Source organism: Xiphophorus maculatus, chromosome 23 (genome assembly GCF_002775205.1).
Source record: "Xiphophorus maculatus strain JP 163 A chromosome 23, X_maculatus-5.0-male, whole genome shotgun sequence".
Lineage (NCBI taxonomy): Eukaryota > Metazoa > Chordata > Actinopteri > Cyprinodontiformes > Poeciliidae > Xiphophorus > Xiphophorus maculatus.
Genome location: NC_036465.1, coordinates 6,061,010 through 6,080,579, shown reverse-complemented (window position 1 = coordinate 6,080,579; position 19,570 = coordinate 6,061,010). Strand labels below are relative to the sequence as shown.

The 19,570-nt window shown below is 37.1% G+C and overlaps 1 protein-coding gene across 1 annotated transcript in view; it reads left to right on the top strand.

Annotated features, from left to right (window-relative positions):
• The window catches only part of LOC102228387 (proton-coupled amino acid transporter 1-like), a 38,200-nt gene that overhangs the window by 12,839 nt on the left and 5,791 nt on the right, over positions 1-19,570 (top strand). The window contains exons 9-11 of the mRNA XM_005808632.3: positions 1,482-1,580; positions 3,594-3,760; positions 4,682-4,851. Of these exons, the coding sequence (XP_005808689.1) occupies positions 1,482-1,580; positions 3,594-3,760; positions 4,682-4,851 (436 nt within the window). The remainder of the gene's footprint in view (positions 1-1,481; positions 1,581-3,593; positions 3,761-4,681; positions 4,852-19,570) is intronic.

Sequence of the window (19,570 nt, the reverse complement as noted above, 5' to 3'; positions counted from 1 at the left end):
ACTCGTGTTCGCCGAGGAATGGCCTTGCCTTGAGACGAAGCAATTTCTTGCATCAGAAACCTCACAAAGATTTGGGACTGAGATATGTGACCCATAAGCTGGATCTGCATCAACAAAGTTCAGCAAAACTGAAGGACACTGACTACATGAAGTTTTACATTTACTTTCTCAGTTGCTCATTTTCACTTCTTTATAGTTCATATTTGTTGACATGTTCTTGTTACACTGAAGAACCCTCCCTATTTTGTATTTAATGATATAAATATGAAGTGATAAATCAATGTTCATTCATTTGAGGAGTTTTAACCCAAGTGAGATCAGAGTTGCTGTATAACGGGAAATATTTTTGAATTAGGGCTGCAACTAATTGTCAATTAATCTATAGATTATTTTAATAATCAATTAATGGGATAAAGAAATTGGCACATTCTGCTGATTTTTTTTTTTTTTTTTTTTCATGTAACCACTTAAATATTTTTTTATGGAAGATTAGAAATACATTAAAAGATACAAATAAATATTTAAATTATTTTTGAAAATGTATTAGTTTTTTGCCAGAAATGCAACAACATAGCATTGCCTTAGTGTAGGCTTTATCATTTGTAGTAAAAGCAGCTAAAAAACGCTTCTGACATCAACTTGTGAAAATCAATTAATGCATTACACGGCTAATCTCCTGTCTAGTTTTTGATTTTTGTTTTGTCTTTGATTAACCGATTAATAATTGGACATCAAAAGGTGCGAAATAGATTTTTATTTTTACAGAATTTAAACTAGGTGAAGCTAAAACTGTACCACTTGAGGAGTTCTGGGTAGAACATATTTACAGATAAATGATTATTTTTTTATCTTGAATGCAAAATGTGTCATTTTTTTGTACAGTTTTGGCTTAAATACTTTTTTTGGGTCTATAGATGATACAGTTAACAATTAATTGATTTCTAAGTTAGTTTATGATTATTTCAATAATCTGTTCATCATTATTAACCCGATTCTTCTTTCTGCCCTACTTTCAATGCAAAATTGTCCTTCACTGACAGAGAACATGTTTAATAGCTAGCATCATCTGTCATTCTCCCTGTTGACTTTTTTAACAAGTATTAAGAGTTCCTCATATATTATCCAGATTTTTTTTTTTTTTTTTTGCTGCTGCTGCAAACAGAGCAGAGTAATTGTGTTAAATAATTGCTACAAGCAAAGGTAATTTGCAGGCTTCAGCCATCAAATGAGTTCAGCTGTCATAAGGTGGGGCGTCCTCCTTGCACAAGGTCTTATTCTAACGTGACTGCCGGTAATCTGCGGAGAGGACCCCTTGACTGCAGATTTGATTTGGGTAGATATAAAACAGTTGTATGGTATTTGACCATAATGAATCACTAATTAGCATCCAGAAAGCCTTTGAAAGATGATATCAAATGCCCGGACATGCCTGAAGTAAACCGTTAATCTTTCTTTTCTTTTTTTTTATTTTACCCTAACAGAACATCACGCTTCCTATTGATCTACCAACAGTCGGCAGAGCCAAGGACTACCCTCTGTTTTTTGGGACGGCCATCTTTGCCTTTGAAGGGATTGGCGTGGTGAGTGACCAAGTCGTGATGACAGAGTCAAAGAATGATAAGAAATGCTTCAAATTTTTATCTGCTTCAGGTATTTTATGCAACCACATCTATTATTTATCTATACTATCATCTGTTTAGAACACAGGAATAGGAAAAATTGTTTTTTGTTTTTTTTTTTCAAAGTGCTGTTTTATGATTACAAATGTACCAACCAGAGTAACATTGTGAGTAGTGACATGTGAACAACGCTGCTTTTTTCTATACACAGCTAATGGAGATTGTGTGTTAAAGTTTATGTGTTAAAAGCAGGAAGATATAATCAAATGTGAGAATGACATGGTCCAGATTGTGATGTGAAGGTAACTGGGTCAGAACATTTTTAAAACTGCAGCCTTTGTTAGGATTTCCTGATTTACAGCTGTCCAGACAAGACTGTAGCTCAGATTGCTAAACAAGGTCATGCTGGTTCTGATTGAAAGTTTCAGAATATACCATTCATCGCAGTTTGATGCCAATAGAAGTACAAATAATAATGATATCCCTGATATTCATAAAATCATTAAAAATGCTTATTTGTATCCGAAAAACTAAAACCTCAGAATTCACTTTTAAACACTTCTTAGTGCTTTGTGGCATTTTGAAACCAGATTATTATTCCTTTGTCATCGTTTGAGTTCAGCAGCATTTCTTTTCTGTCATGTTTCAACTGTTGCATCACATTTCTGACCAGCCTTCAAGAGTCTCTAAATAAGTAATTGCATGTTGCGCACAGCTTTTTCACCTGACTGTAGTTAAAATAACTTTACAAAAAGGTGAGGAGCATTTACTCTTATGTTCATTCAGGTAGATGTTGCCTGAACAACAGGACTTCTGGAACCATTTCCATTGTCCAGATGGGGCTGAAGTGAAGATGTCTGATCATAATTCCAAAAAACCCTAAGAACAAATATTATTGTCAAATAAGACTTGATAAGATAAATATTTGATCAATCTTATTTATGGTAAATCTTATTCATCAGATATTGTGATTGAAAGGTGAGGATTTGGCAGCCATGAAATTAACCTTGAACTGCCTTGTATTCTAGCATAAAAGAACAAAATGATCTGTCCAAGTGAAGACTGGCCCAACATCTTCAATGGGACCAAGAGCCCAAACAAATGAGTTAGTTAAAGTATACATGCCAATCAGGTTGAAGGTCTGTGGTGAGACATTAATACCTCGTTTCCACTAAGCAGTATGACATGGGTCGGTGCTGTTTGGTACGCTCGTTTGTCTATTTCCAGTGTAAAAACGACCCATACAACTGACCTGTACTGCACCATTTCCAGACCTCCTTTAGTGGTAGGTCCATAGAATAACATTATGGGTAAACTGGAACTACTGGCATCACACAACATGGTCCACTGATAGGGCAACAGAAAAATGTTGCTGCTTGCGCCATCCACAAAAATAATCCTAGAACCTAATGCCAGATCATTATTTCCTGATGCCCAAATACTGACAGTTGAAACATATTGGACTTTCTTTGTTCATGGTGACTATAAGTAACCCTGGTTTTGTTCAAATACACAGGCATGTGGTGTGTCCACATGTGTTAGATTCTTCTGCCAAAGCCTTGTTTGGGATTTTAATTGGATGTGATCCTGGCAAAAATATCTAGAGGACAAGATCACAGGCCCAAATGTTTGTATCTTTTTTTTTGTAAAGCCTGCTGATCACATAGGTCTCTGTGGGAGCTGTGGATACGAAAACAAAACCTTCATTTGTTTCCCTTGCCACCAGCACAGTATGAAGGGATGAATATAATGCTTTTGAACATGTTGAATGCCATGAAATGGAGCCATAGGCTTTTCCTGAAATGTCAATGCAAATTTGGGCTTTCCTGTAATGTCCAGATGCTGAAATCAAGAGATCACAACCTGATAAGTAACTGATTATAAGCAGACTCCAAAAACATGTTCACTGGGTTTTCACCTGCTGAGCAATCGTTTTAATTTTCCTGCCTTGTTTGTGTCTTTGTGCATTGGAAGGTCCTCCCTCTGGAAAATAACATGCAGCGGTCGCAGAAATTCACCCAGGTTTTGTATCTGGGTATGGGCATCGTCACGTTCCTCTACATCAGCCTCGGCACCATAGGGTACATGTGTTTTGGAGAGCACATCGGCGGCAGCATCACTTTAAACCTGCCAAACTGCTGGTAAGATAACAAGAAGTTTAGAGAACTTAAAGTATGCGCTGCTCTTTTCCTTTTATCTGCAGTAAAAGATCCGATCCACAGTTTTTAACAGAGTCTAATATGATATGAAATGTTTGTTTAGTTTAAGAGAGGAAACATTTTACATTAACATAACACAAATTGCTTTGTAGGTCTTTACTTTGGGAATGCTGACCTTGTTTAACCCTGAGAACTTGCTTTTAGTGACGTGCCTAGATAAAATAAATAAGGTGATGGAAATATGTCAACAGTTTGGACAACCTGGTGTAATTTTAACGTTAGATCTCTGATCAGAGATCCCTGTAAAGCCCCTCTACCCTGGGGAATAAATTATCCTGGCAGTAATGGTAACATTGACATTATGTTATTAACATTACCACATTTCTGTGGTATAAAACAAAGTTTTACTTGAAACTTTTATTTTCCCCAAAGTTCAGCACAGACCGCCGTAAAAGCTAATGAGAAACCCTCGGTAATTATAAATAAAGTTAGCTGGATAATCAGCATTTCAGAAACAAAGGTGTCATTTTTCTGGCCATCAGTCTGGTTCCCTCTGATGGAAGCGTGCCCGCAGTAACAAAAGTGGAACTGAAGTCTCAGACAGAATTTGTTTACTCATTACTTGTTGCTATCATCACAGCTGCAGGAGAGCGACGCCCATTGAAGTGGCTTTTGTGACTGGACTGATGTTGTGTTTTAGTGGAATAGATTGGCTGTTCAATGAGGTTGAAAACTCAAAGATTGTAATTAGCAGCATCTGTCTTAAAAGGAAAGCAGAGACCAAGTGATGTTTATAAAAACTACACATCATAGAGTATATAACTTTTATTTTGTGTGTCATTATTTTTAAGGAAAATTGAGGTTTTGTGGTAATATTTGTGCTGGTTTTCTGTCTGCTTGCAGGACGTACCAGGCAGTAAAACTCCTGTATTGTTTTGGCATATTCATCACTTTCGCCCTGCAGTTCTACGTCCCTGCAGAAATCCTCATCCCGCAGGTTTTGGCCCGCGTGCCGGAGAGATGGGAGAAGCCGGTCGATCTTCTGCTTCGCACCCTTCTGGTCATCATCACATGTAGGAACTCTGTTATTTTATTCTTAATTTTAGGGGTGGACAGATTTGTTTATCAGTGACGATTCCCTCATTTTTGGGATTGGTGATAGGCCAATACTTGCATATGAACCTGATCTTATCCCCCACTCCTTCACCTGAGCAAAGGTCTAAAAATCAACTACTGTCCTCTTCTGCTCTCCCTTGAGAGATGCTTGACTGATATACTGGCCCAGCAGGTCATGTTTATTTGTTTGCAGGTAACAATATTTACCTCACTGTTATCAACTCAACGACTTTCTTGCTATATTTAACAACATTTCAGACAAAAAAAAAAAACTGATATCGGCAGGTCAGGCTTTTTAAACATCGGTAATCAGCGATCAGCCAGAAAACTGCAATCGGTGCACTCCTATCTGAAAGTCATCTTTTGCATCTTAAAATGACTATTTTATTATTTAAACGATTAAGAATATTTTTTTCTTTTCATAAAATAAGCCAACAGTCACTTTGAGCTGCTTACAAGACATTTATGACCAGTTTTTATTGTTACTGCCACAATAAGTAATTTACAAAGTCACAGTGTGATTCCACTCACTAGTCTGAGTGGAATAGTTTCATATTTTGATGGAGAAGTTTTCCCTTGAAGTACTGTGCCTTGCAAAATGCTCGAGCATGTTCAGTGACTCCTCTCGAGCGTTCTGTATTTCCATCAAGAACATTGAATCACACTTACTTTCTCTTACTACTTCTGAGGCAGTTTTCTCTTTATTCCTGTTGTTGGATTTTTTTTTTTTCCCGTTAGGTCTATTAAACCAAATAGGAGCAAAGACAGTCAGTTTTCTGTTTTACTCAGCAAACAAAGCTGATTGTTTGTGATGAACACCTCAAAGTGTTGAAGTCTTGAAGCTTTTAAGATCGGCGCCTCCTTTCAACAACCCCCTCTTCACTTTAGCTGAAACGCTCTTAAGGAAAAAAAACGGATGTGTTCTCAGAAGGTTGTTGGTTTGAGTGTAAAATAAAAGCAGCCTTTCATTCCTCATTGAGGAGAGTTTTTAGCTGATTGACCTCTTTACCTAAATGGGTGAGGGAGAAGTATTGAGCGACTTCAGCAAGCCCCTTTGTGACCAATTACTTCCAGGTGATCCCACAAGTCCAGAGCACTTGGAAGAGCCCTGCTTGTATTTTCATCTGTATTTGCCCACAGATCAGGCAAATTGATCAAAGAATGGACTTAAAGGAAAAAATAAATGAAATGCATTTGAGAGACGAGGTTTAAAGAGAACTAAACTGTGGTCTGTGTAAAATAAATTATTTTTGATGAATTTTTTTTTTTCAGACCACCTTTCTGACTGGTTTAAGTTTTTCTATAAAATCAGATTCAGGAACCACTGATGATAACCCAATCATTAATCTGAGACATGCAGGATTCCCTTCCCTGTGCTTTGCTGCAACTTTTATCTAAGGCGGCTGAAATGTAATAAGTTTTAAGTTTTGAGTTGATATTGTAAACGTTTGTGTAGTGGAGATGCCAAGGTGTTTGATTATTGTGTATCAGTAGAAGGTGTTGATGTAATGTGAATTTTCTTCCTTCCCTGTCAGATACTTTTACTACATTGTACATCAGTTTTCTGATCGTTTTTATAGCAGGGCCCTCCATCAGCTTGTAGATCTCAAAAGTCTACAAAGTTTAAAAGTATTACACTTATTTTAATCAGAAGTGCATCGGTCCTACTTTCAAACAAAATCCTTGCTATTGCTTTTTGTGGCCAATTTCTATAAATTAAAACAGGAATATTCAGATTTTTTGTCTCAGATGACGATATAAAGTCACAGTCTGATGCAATGTCCAATTCAGTTCCGTGCATATGCATAGCCCCTCTGACACCAATGGAAAAAAAAAACAATTCATGTGTTAAAACAATTCATGTATTCTGTATTGCATTAGTCTGCAATTTTCCATTGGGGTTATGTAGATTTGAAAACAGATAAAAAGTTCTGACAACAAAACACCTAAAAATATTCATAGCTTTATGATTTGTTTGATGATGATGGTAATTATGCAGTTGTGTGACTTAAACAAAGTCTTGTACCAAATTAAACTGTGCATCTAAGTTGGCATGCATGTCATTTGGTGGTTAGAAAGGCTAAAAGGACAAATGCAAACTACATCTGATGTTTGTATCAGGACTTTGTTTTTCTTGCTGTCAAACATTTTGTTAATGGAGGAGCAGAGTTTTAATTGTGTTCTTTTATAAAAGAATATGCATCTTCAAACATGACTGGACATATAAGATGGCTAATTGGTAAAATTGTTTTAGGTCTTGTCCCTGCTGATTCTCTGTCAAGGGTAATCCAGGCTTTAAAAGTTGCATAACTTTCCACAATCCTCTTAAAACCTCATTTGCCCATCCCTGAGAACCTGACAGAAGTGAAAGTGTGTTTCTCAGTTCAAATCCAGCAATGTCGTCTTCTTATCTGAGCCTGAGCTCATTTATGTCAGAGCCATCCTCTGGTTGGACCAGTAGGCCTTAATTTCAGAAATGATAGCCTCTCTTTGCTCCAAGCTAAAGTTGAGCAGAACCAGTCATCTTTTTCGAAGCACAAAGCTCACAGCCCATCATCCATAATGCTACAAAAGTGCAATAGTATAAATGACATGAACATCTTCCACATCTGCGAAGACGCTGTTATTTTTGAATGCAAAAGGTGTTTTGGATCAACATATTCTCTTGAGTAACCAACCAAAAATGTGTTTAAACTGCAGTAAAAATTTTTCTAGACTTTCAGCTCCAAAACCAGAAAATATACTTTTAAAGTTTTGAAGAAAAGCACTTTGATATAACTGCAGCCTCTCACACCCCAATGGTAGTTTAAGTAGAGTAAGTGAGAGTGAAGTGTGAATATAACCTTAACAAACTGTGCAAATGACTAAAATTATCTTGCATTCCTTAATATTTTACTTCTAAACATCAAAGCTTTCTTGTATTTTCCTAAAATGATTTTTATGTATTGATCTTTTCTAATTGTATCGGAAACAGAAATAACCAGAAATAAATAAAGGAACATAATTAAAAAACAATATCATTGGCCCTTTTTCAATTAGGGGGCTTTTATTTAGTTGCCCTTTATTTAACCATGTGAGTTATTAACAACAAATTTGTATTTATATTAACGACCTTGTGGGGAGGTCATTCTTTTTTTTGTGTCTCAAATAAATTGGTTTCATCAATATTTTAGATGAGTTAATCTGATGAACACATAATTTAAGAATATTTGTTGCACTCTTTAAAAAATAAAAAGACAAATTGATGTGAAAATAAAGTACTCAGCCACCCACTATGTGGCTTATTTTTGCTGGACAACGTGTCAAGCTGATGGAGATGAAACTCCTATATTCTTTCAACAGTTTCAGGCACCAGTAAGCATTTCTCTGTATCAGACGTCGAACTGCAGTCAGTCTCTCAGTAGGTAATACTATGCTTGTTTCAAGTGTGAGGTAAAAAGAAGACGTTATTCTCATGGAAACAAAATGATTAAAAAAAAAAAAGATTGTTGTTCGACGTGATTTTCCAGCTGCATTCAGTCGATCCTCATCAGAGCAGAAGCTCTAATGTATTATGTCTTTGTGGAAGGTATTCATCTGATTATCTGCATAAATGTCTTCATGTTTGTGTTTTTATCAATGCTGGCCTTTGTTTCTCTTCTTCTGGACTAATATTTGATTGGCTGTGCATCTGAAGGAGCCCGCATGTCCTTCAGAGCTGGCTTGTTTGCAGCATTGCATGCAAGTGTGCGTTTGCTTCCGGGAATCGGTTTGGTGGGAGAGGTGGCGAGTCAATGGAAATTAAAGTCAGCAGCCTAACAACCACATGTCTTCTCCACTTGTGCTCACGAGTGCATGCCGAGAACTACATGTTCTCATTCCTGTCCTGTTTTCAGGCAGCAGAACACGCTTCCCTGTAATAGGCCTCTAATAGTTCAAGGATTGCTATTGATTACCATCGAGTCAGGACTGCTGATTCCTTAACACTGCTGTCACTTTGTTTCTCTACTGTCTGATGTTTAAAAGCTCATTCTCCACATGTGGTAAAGTCAGCAGGGGTGTAGGTGTGTTTTCTCATCAAAGGTGCTGCTGCTAAGAATTTAGGCCTGGTCCGTTAATTAGAAAACCCCTAATTATGCACAAACCTGTACCTTACATGGGCTGTTGTATGAATGCAAGGTCGATACATGCCGGGATTCAACCAAAAGATCTTAAGAGTAACTACTCTTAATAGATTAGCAGATATTTAAAAGTAATCAAAGAAAAGTTTTAATCTGATTGATGAAGATGAAATGTTTTCTTGTAATCTCTGAAAAGCAGAAAACAAGCAGAAATCCAAATCTTTTTGGACTTTACATAACGTGAACTTAGCCTGGTGGTTCTGGTGTGCGATTTGAAAATGGCTTTCCGTTGACGGTAAATGTCAGAGGTTTGACTGATGTTCCAGGTCTTTTTCTCACCTCCCAGATCCTCTATGATTTTACTTAAGATCTGTTTTAACGGGCAGAGCTGTAAAACAAACCTAGCTGTCACTCGTCGCTACAGCAACAAAGCCCTTTCTTTCCCTGCCATTTGTTTCAGTTTGAGCTCAAACGGGCAGATAAGAGGTAAAAGAGAGGACTGCCCTGAGCAAACACTCCCCCGTCTCTCTCTGCTGAGCTCTGATTTGACTTGCATTTTCCCTGAAAAGGTCAGTTCGTTTCAGTGCTCTGAGATTTCTTTTGAAGTGAGGACTCTTTTCTAATTTGCCACAGATGGGCTGAGAAACGGAGGAGCTTGCTGCTGATGCTGTTTTGAATCAAAGAGGCTCTGAGTGGCAGCGGTGGGATTGAAACATGGCTTTACCTTATTCTGTGTGTCTCTACACAAGGTTTGACAAAATTACCTGAAGGCGCAGTTCTTGAATTGTCACATGAGGCTAGGTAGAACTCTCAAAGACAGAAATATTAGGTTGCATTAGGGTATTTTGGACACTTGGTGGCAGAGAGAAGATTGCAATAACTCCACAGGAGCAAGCTTTGATGTTAATGTTTGAAGTTGGGGTTGATAATGTATACCTTTAAGTTTTTTTTTTTTTATTCTCTTGCGTGAATCCTTTAATCAGGCTTTGCCTCCTGTAGAGATGGGAGCGCTGTCATTGTTAATTTTTTTTTTTTTTTTTTAAAGCTATATGTTGCATTTGTGATATCTGCCAATGAGTCTTTCACATCACTGTGGAAAACTTTTGATCCCCTTGTCTTTGAAGAAAGGTTTTCATTTTGAAGTGTAGACCACTTTTTGGAGCTGATGACCTGTGAAGGTAATATCTCTTTGACCTTGTATCTCATCTGTTCTTGAATTTATTTAAATTTGGTTATAAGAAAATACTAATGTGCTAAATATTAATGTGACCGAAGCTACTTTTCTGTTTCAATTAAACCACATAAGGCCAGATTTGTAAAGTTAAATCAAAGATAAAAATGAAACATAGATTTGTTGCAAATATTACATCAAACACAACTGCAGAAGGTAGCTGCAATTTTAGAAATGTCTCTTGACCCAAAGTTTGACTGGTTAAGTCAAAAAATTGCCCAAAGGAATGAGTCTCAGTTGAAGTTGCAACAGCATCATAGATTCTGTAGCAGAGACTCAGTAATTATTTTTGGGTTTTACAGCTCACTCTGCTAGTGTCCATATAGACAGTATAGCTGAGAGCAATTTACACCAGAAAACCCCTCGTCATCCATGGGGCCTCAAGCAACAGATTGCACCAATTTCACCATAACCTTTTTATGACAAACAACCCATAGAAATGGGTTGAACCTTACTCCCATGCCAGAAGTATGGGAGTAAGGTTCATGTGTAGCAGCAAAACAAAGTGTATCCCCATCATAACTCTTCTTCAAGGAGATCTAGGATAATCTAAAACAAATTGTTTCCCATAATACATCTAAGCACGTAACAGCCATTCGTCTTCATGAGCTGAGAAACCAGCTCAGCATTCTGTGCCGGTTTTGGTCGTTTTTTTCTCTTCCCTTCATCTGAGTCACTTTGCCACGGGCTTGAGGTGAGCAGCTTGCGTGTGCTGCTAAGCTGTTGATGGGAACAGGAGAGGACACATGAGGATGTGGCGTGAGCTTCCTCTTTTCTTCTTCTTGTGCTTCTTCTGGAGCAGTGTCACTAAGGTGACATTCCAACTGGAAAGGAAGCTGCTTGTTGGACTGTAGTGCTGTCATTTATTTATTTATTTATTTTACCCTTTCAAGAATGTGATGGGTGCATTCACCTTTGCAGGTTGTGGAGCATATTCCCCTCTGTGTTTTGCCCTTTTGCCTTCTACATCCTAACTTTCTGACTTACTTTCTCTCTTCTGACAGAGGCTGGATTGCTTGAATCTAAAATTGTTTAAATTTTATGAAATCTAAAGATCTTTTTGAAAATATTTCTAATCTGCAATTGGGCCTGAAGAGTAGTTGAATATTCATGGTTTGGTACTAGGGAAGACATTTATTTTTGATACATTTTGTAATGATTTCCTGAAAAGAAACATCATTTCCTTAGTACCACCCATTTAAATCCAATTTACAATACCACCATGTTCAGTTGATCATATAATACTAGTAAGTTTAAAAACCATGAGTGTTGGGTTGTAAACAGTTTCAATACAAATTCAAAGAGAGAACACAAAGGTAATGGAAACAACTCCTTAGTTTATAGCTATTCCAGAAAAGTGACATGACTAAACACAGGAGCACTACTTCCAGAGTACTTTCAGTGGAGAAACGAGAAAAAAAAAGTTTTCAAAAGGGGGAACAAATTTAATGGCAGTCATAAACTATGTAGGTTTTTATCCAGAATAGGGTAAAAGCTAAACACTAAAGGAAATGGAACGTTGAGTTAAAAAAGAGAACACAATCGAAATTCCAGCAGTAGCCCATCAATGTCTTTATCTGCATTGAAGAAAGCATGGCCAAGTACAGAAGCACTGTGCAAAGAATACTTTCTATAGGAAAAAAAATATACTTACTATGGCTAAACTTAACTTCATCACTGGTTTATTCTAGAAAAGAAATGTAACTAAACACAGAAGCATTGTGCCAGGAGTACCTTCTATGTAAAGAAAAACCAAGAAAACACAAACATTTTCAACAATAGTTGCAGATGATGCATAAATGGAAAGTGATGAGTCAAATGAACATAGTGATTTATGATTCGTCTATTATAATTTCATCGTTCTACGTTAGTAATCTGTTTATATCATATTCATGTTTCTGTATTGTGATGGCAGTCGTTCACACTTGTTCCAGGAAGATGCCAGAAGTAAACTTTAGAGGTGAAACCAACTCATTCAGTTGCTCGCAGAATAATTGAACTCAGCACGGTTTTGCAAAGCACCTTATTGTATTGTTGACACAAAAATCTGTCCGCATAATTTTCAAAAGACAGCAGCAATAAGCGCTAAAGGTCATATCTGAAATATTTATCAGATCGCATCTGAATGTTTCAAACTAGACCCATCTCTAAATGACGGCCTCTGCCCCTAAACAACCCAACCTTCTGGCTCAATTATCATGTCACATGACACAGTCAGCTAGAGGATCTCTGTCATTACCAAGAATCTCCTGCAGGGTAGGGAAGGTCAGACTCACACTCCAACTCTAATTTTACCTCTCGTCCTGCTCCTCCTGTCCTTTCCACTCCATCCTCAGATTTATCTGCTCATATTTTGCCCTCAGGTTTCTTCCCCGTCTATAATAAAGAGCTAGTCAGCTTAAACTTTTCATACACTTTGTAAAGTATAAAAAGTGCTCAGTATACAGAAATCTTAATGTATTGTAATTTGCTTTTCAGTTATTAATAAATATGCTACAACTATGGGCTCATTTTCAACCTAGCAATGTTCAAATTGTTTTATTTAAATATTTATTATACCTAAGATTACCAGTAGAAAGACTTCATAAATGCCTGATAGTTAACTTATGTATTTTGTATATCAATCCCGTTAGTGTTTTGTTTCGCAGATCATTATACAGATTTGCATAATTTGTTTAGTCTTCAAAATACGTACATCAAAAATCCTTTGCAGTCATATGCCACCTTCAAGGAAAAACTTTGGCTTTATGTCAGGAACACATTGTTTTGCTTTAGCTTTTGTGTTTTAAATAACAAGGTCGGTGTGAATAGCAGATGTGCACAATAGGATAAAGTTTGTTTGTAAAGTCAGAGCAGAAAAGTGTTTCAAGGACTTGCATCAAGAACTTTACCAGCATTCACATCATCTTTCTACTCCACAATTCCTCTTAAAACTCTGCAAGAGTTCATTTCTTCTCACATTGCAGGACATACAGAATGGTAGTTTGGAAAAGTGCTGGCTCTGGTAATTAAAGCTTCTCGTACCCTTTCTGAACCCCTCAGAAACCCATAGTGGCACCCAAGGACTCTTAAAGACAGATGGGTCAGTATGATGTGGAGCCAGGAAAAGGACAACAGTCCGTCTCTGATCCTTTTTGCTCGTTTGTTCTCAGCCTCGTTTGTTGAGGAGATAAAGTTGAGAGTCTGCTGGGAGAGTCTTTGCCTGCAGAGCTGAGCTCTTTTTGTCTTTATTGTCTTTGTAGTATTCTCTGAGGTCCTTACAGCCTAATATGTTTGTTGTTCAAAGAAGAATCAGTTCAGCTTTTTGTTGGACTTTGTTAAAGAACAGCAAAGACTTTCTGACGAAGTGTCCACTTTGTTTGCTTAGTCTTCCGTTAACTGAACACTCCAAGCATAAAAGATTTTCCTGCTGACAGAGAGGGGTGCTCATGGTTTAAAAAAAACTGTGTTTTGATAATTACATTATCAAAATACTGTAATCGGAGAGAGGAATATTTTTCTGTGGGGCTTAAAGTTAGTGAGTCGGAAAAGAGTTCTCTGATAGAAAATACAACAAAGAGTACATTTACAGAAAATTATTTACATATATCTACTTATTGTAAAATAAATTTGGCACAATATTCCACAATGCTTCAAAATGGATACTGTCTGTCAGGGATTTTTTTCCCTCTCCAAATGTCATTGAAAGTTTCAAGCAGCAGTAATCATATAATCTTAATGAACATAGTGGTTATGTCCACTTTGAATATACAGTCCTTGGTCCAAAAAACATATTTTCCCTCAATATCTAGGAAATTCTCAGTCAACATTCATTTTTTTCACAATTTAAGATCTAAATGTACAATGTTAAATTAGCATGTTTACTCACATTGCAAAATTTGAAATTTTGAGGAAAACAATAATGTTTTTAAGGAAATTTACTCGGATTATAAAGTCAAATACTTGTAGCAAAAAGTGACAGTTGCCTACAATGATTAGGCATTGTACTTAGGAGATATGCAACTGGATATTTTCCAAAGTGTAAGTCATAAATTTGAGTTTTTTTCCTGTATCAGAACATCTCCTGGGTGCAGACTCACCATGAATGCCTTGAACAAGGTCAAGAATTGTCTGATTGCCAAATTTTGTCTACAGGATTTTTACATTTCCTGAAATATAATCACAAGAAGTCATAATGCAGTAATTAAATCGTTTTGAGTTTAAAACTTCTTTTGACGGTTCAAAAGGAGATTTTTTGTCTCCAAGCAACGCGAAGAGAATTTTGTGTTTTTCTGCCTTTTTTATTAGTTTTGTGTCATTTTTCTTTCTATTCTCAAAAATGCCTCCTCCTAGGCAGACTCCCTGAGCTTGTTACTGGTATTTGAAGGGCTCCAGCACATCTTTTGTGTTTGGCTCTTTTATTTGCCATCTTGCATTGCAGGTGTCACACAATGAAATGTTCTGTTTCCAGCAGATGACATGGCAGCCTACAAAGGTCTTTTGATGACATTTTCATGTTGTACAATGAAGCTCACAAAAAAACGCAGGTCATGGCACTGTGGTACCAGAGTGTGTGCTTTTGTGTATCAAAACTGCCTTTTGTTAAAATATCGAGAATGATTTAATAAAAGCAGGTAGAATTTTTTAGTTTTTGTTTGTTTACATCTTGTGGTGACAACCAGTTGAAGTAGACCTTTACATGGCATGTGACTTGTGTATAAATTAATTGTTTGACAGAAATCCAAACGTATTAATTCACTTACAAGAAGAAAACTTTTTAATTTCTTAAATGTCTTGTTCATTTGTCATCTCTGTGCTCATGACCATTTTTTTCTCATGATTTGATGTGACCTTTTTCAATCTTACTCGGGGAAACACAACCGCTTCCGCTGTTGCTCGGCATTTTATTTTTTTCAAGCTGTATGTCATTCTTTTCAAAAACATGGTTTGCAGGGCAGATTGGATGTATTGACTTGTGAAACAACCCTCCAATCAAGCAGCAGACATCTTTATTTATCATTCTGCTCTGTCTTGAAATACAATTTACTGCAATCATTTTCCACAGTTGTCATGTTTGCAGCAGAAGGTAAAAATATGTCATGCATTTGTTTGTAATTCTTACCTGAGGGCAGTGCAGTGGCTTCTTCATGCGGAGAAAACGTGCATCATTTTCTCAGTTTTAGATTTAAATTCAAATGGCTGCTCAAGGCTGACTGGCTCTTTATTTAAAATCTTACTATAGACATTTGTCCTTGCTTTTACTCCACATGATTGTATATTTTAATATCATAAATTTTTTTCCAGACTGTAATCTATTAAAGGACAACTGAACATTATTTCAGAAAATCTTCCCTCGTCCTAACATTATTTTAAAAGTGCAAAATGCTCCAAATGTCCACCGCCCAGAGCTCGTCACATACAGAAAATCCTGAACCATTACTGTACATTGATTTCCTTATGGACAGACGTTTCCATTCCCAGTTGTCAGATTTACATGCTGTTCAGCTTTGATCAGATACAGTTGTTTTCCTGAGCAGTTTGTTGGTTCTCTTGTAGCAGGGAGTTACATGTATATTGGTTTTGCTCCTACAAATGAATTCAGGAATATCACAAACACAACACCTAAAATCCATGATTTTCATTTGCATGTAGTTGCCGTAAAGTTATTTTGTACCTCTAAGAGGAATTACTGGTTAAATAAATATAAAATGTAACCCCATCACAGCAGGAACAGATTATAGCCCCTCCAGCAAACTGCCGCCTCCTGATTAAACAAATCTTCACTCGCGCTCACAGGGAACTGCTTCTGTTACCTTGTATTCCTGTAACTTCAAACAACCACCAGCCACGATAAAATAAATTGGCAGCTTCAAATTGATAACTGGGACAGAGCATCCTGTTTCCACTGCCCCATTGTTTCAATTACTCTTAGAACCAGCCCCACGGCTGAAATATTCATTGCAATTTTCTAAGAAGTTGTTTTCTAAAGAATCATCTTCTCCTTTCTGCAAAAGTCTGTAATTACACAAGAAGATTTTGTCTTGAGAAGCCTCTTTAGGTGGAAAATGAGTTTGTTGTTTAGTAAATATATTTTTATTTTGTGCCTAAGCTATGACTGTTGTTGAGGAGGGCTAAGTTTATACTGAATATAACAGAACTATGCGTTTGTGTGAGACAGGTTTTATGCTTCATTTAACAGAAAATGAAAACAAGAATTTAAATTATAGCTTACCTGTTAGATACTTTTTTGTTTTGTTTTTTTAAATCCTACAATACAGCCACCTGTATTTTTGTCACCCTGAACAGAACTGAGATATTGTTTGTCAGTCCTTTATTATAACCTCCCCATGATCAGAGTTTTCCTCTTGCAGTGCATTGTGGGATTAGCAGTCTTTACACATGCCTCCTGTGATCAGTCTTTCATGATTGGAGATCCAACATCATTAAAACAGATGGAAATATTTTTGGTTAATTCCTTGTTTTTCTTTCCTGCCAGGTGTTGACAAATGTTTCAGGAAGACATTTTCTGTAAAACCTGTCATGCGAACGATTTTCTAAAAAAAAATTGGTTCAACTGAAGAAATTTCCCCTAAAGCAAAACTGTGAAGTGTTTAATCCGGAGCGTCTCTGGAGAAGTTTTGCTACCTTTGTCAGCTCATTTTAGTGCAAAAGAAACATTGACTAGTGACTCAACACAGTGATGAGGGAGGTGAGCCAGAGGTTATATTGTTAGTGAAACTGAGGAATGGAGATGGGGTGAAAACAGACTGTTCATTCAGAGGGGGTGAATTTGAGGCCAAGTAAATGATCATTGAAGATCAATCTCTTTTAGCTGAACCATGTTCTCTGCATGTGTTAAATCTTGCAGAGAAATAATGTATCAACATATTTAAGTTTTCTCACCAATGCTTCCTAGTTCATATAGTATTTATTTTAAAAGTTAATTATAACTGTATTTAACTGCTTTTTGAGTGGAATATCTCTGGATCCAGCTTGGAGTTCATTACTGTTAATGGCATGTGGGAACAAAAAATGAACTCATGCTTCTAATTACTATGGCATAATTCAGAAAACCACAACAGTAACAGTACAACAGTAACACATTGTTTGGTAGCCAGCAGCAAGGACTTCAGCATGACACTGAAGGATTAATATTAGATGGGGGGGGGGGATGCAAAAGTTCACAATGTATGTTTGCTTCTGGCAAAGTCATTCTGATTTTTCTATAAAAAAGGAAGCCTTTTCTACCAAACTGGTTCCAGTAATTAACTCTAAATCTTGCTTCATTAAGGCTTTGCTTCCAATAATATGGTTTCAGTTGATTTATTTAAATTTGCATTACAGATATGACAAAAAGGAATATATTTAGAGCAAAAGTTACCCGTCTGCATTTAAGGGTTTTTATTTTGGACTCACTACCATGTTTATCATTGCTTGGTTTGGACATACTTCTGTATGCACTGTGCAACAGTTTATTAATCTGAATATAGTCCACCTCTTCAGGTTTTTATTTATGTCATTTTTATATGGCCATGATCAACTCAGTTTCTAATGGAGTTAAATCCAGCTAAGAATCCTTTACATCAACAGCAAAGTCTTCCATATAAATGTTAATGCAATTACTCAGGAGGTTCTCAAGTCCCAAATTAGCTTTTGCCCCACCATTAAGCACCATTACCTCTAAATTGCACCAAAGTTTGTCAATAAAGGCTGAGTAAATGTCCTGATTTACATAACAAAAATGCTCTCTATTAAACCACATACTTTCTGCTCCATCAGGTTTTCTCTGAGATTTGGAGGTTCAGCATTGTTTCAGTAAATCTCTATTCAGAAAGAGCTTTTTTCACTCAGTGTGTCATTCTTAACAGTCCTGTTTGTCGTTATTATTATTATACTCTTACAGACTCTTCTCAAGAAATAGTAGCACTTAAAATGAGTAGACCCATTTGGCTGTAATTGAACTTTCATTTTAGCGTCTTTTTACTTTTCTTTAAGGAAATGTCTCAAAAGTAAGGTTTGAATGAGAATTCAGCCTCCTAAATAAGGCCCTCTTAAATAAGACTGATTATCTTCAGAAGTCACTTAGTGTCATCTTTTTTGAATTAACGTTAGTGAACAACGGCACCTTTAAGACCAAGAAAAACACCAGACAGATCAGGGACAAGAGTGTAGAGAAGTGTAGAGTGTAAAAGTGGGTTTTGGTCATGAAATAACATCCCTACCAAGACTTAATAGTTGACCATACAGGCTGTGCAAGGAGAGCAGAAAAGCACATCAGGGACCTATGGTTACTCTGGGGGAGCTTCAGATACCCACAGCTCAAATGGATAAATAGTAATCCACAAATCTGGCCCTTATGGAAGAGTGATGGAAAGAAAGCTGTTGAAAGACAAAAAAAACTGTTTTGCACAAGTCATGTAGGGGACACAACAAACCATCTTCCACATGTTTGTACAAAACGTTGTGTGGAGAAAATCTAAACTGTACCCCAAAAATACCAGCCCACATTGAGACCCGCTATGACTGAACCGGTTTGGTCACCGGTTTCTGAAAACTTATAATGCTGTCTACTGGTCATATTTTGAAAAGCTTAGTGAAGTTTTCAGTGACATTTATGCTGCCAAAGGGTCCATGAGGAGCACACCCTCCCTGAGCTCATTAATATTAGTTTATGCAGGTACCAACTGCTCCGTTAAAAGATGTGAGCCTTTCAGGCAGACTGAGAAAAGGTCCATGTTTTAATGACTTTCAGTCCACTATGCAGCAGATCAGCCAATGTTGGGTGAGCGAGATGAAAGTCTGTTCAGGCCTGAAAGAGCTAGAGGCAGCTCCACTTGTTTCTGGGTGGTGGCTGCTGGTGGCGAGGTGAAGAAATTAGACTGCCTCCAGTATATTTTGGTTGTCTGTGGAGAAAAGAAAGCTAAGAGCCTCCCTACCAATCTCTAATCCAGCCTTAGAGCATCCCTACTGCCGGCCGTGGCATCGTGGCTTGGGAAGTAATTGACTCTGTTTGCCTGTAGAGCTTTCTCTTTCTCTCTCTCTCAGTGGATTTAAAAACCTGTGGGCCCCGTTCAGAAACCGCCTGCTGACAGTTTAAAAGCTGCCAGCTCCTCTCCCTTTCAGTCTCTCCTTTATTTCCTTCTTCTGGCTGCTTAATTGAACTGGCCTGACCAATCGGTCTGTTGATGCTGACGGGTGGGAAGAGGAGAAAAAAAAAAATCTGTGACTTCAAAATTTAATCTTTAATAGTGCAGCATCCAAAATGTGGAGTTGTGAAAAATATTACTCAAACACTTTCTCAGTGCAAAGGTTGTGGATTTTAATGGTTTCAATGAAATGCACAAGGTTTCTTGTGTTGCTGCCTGG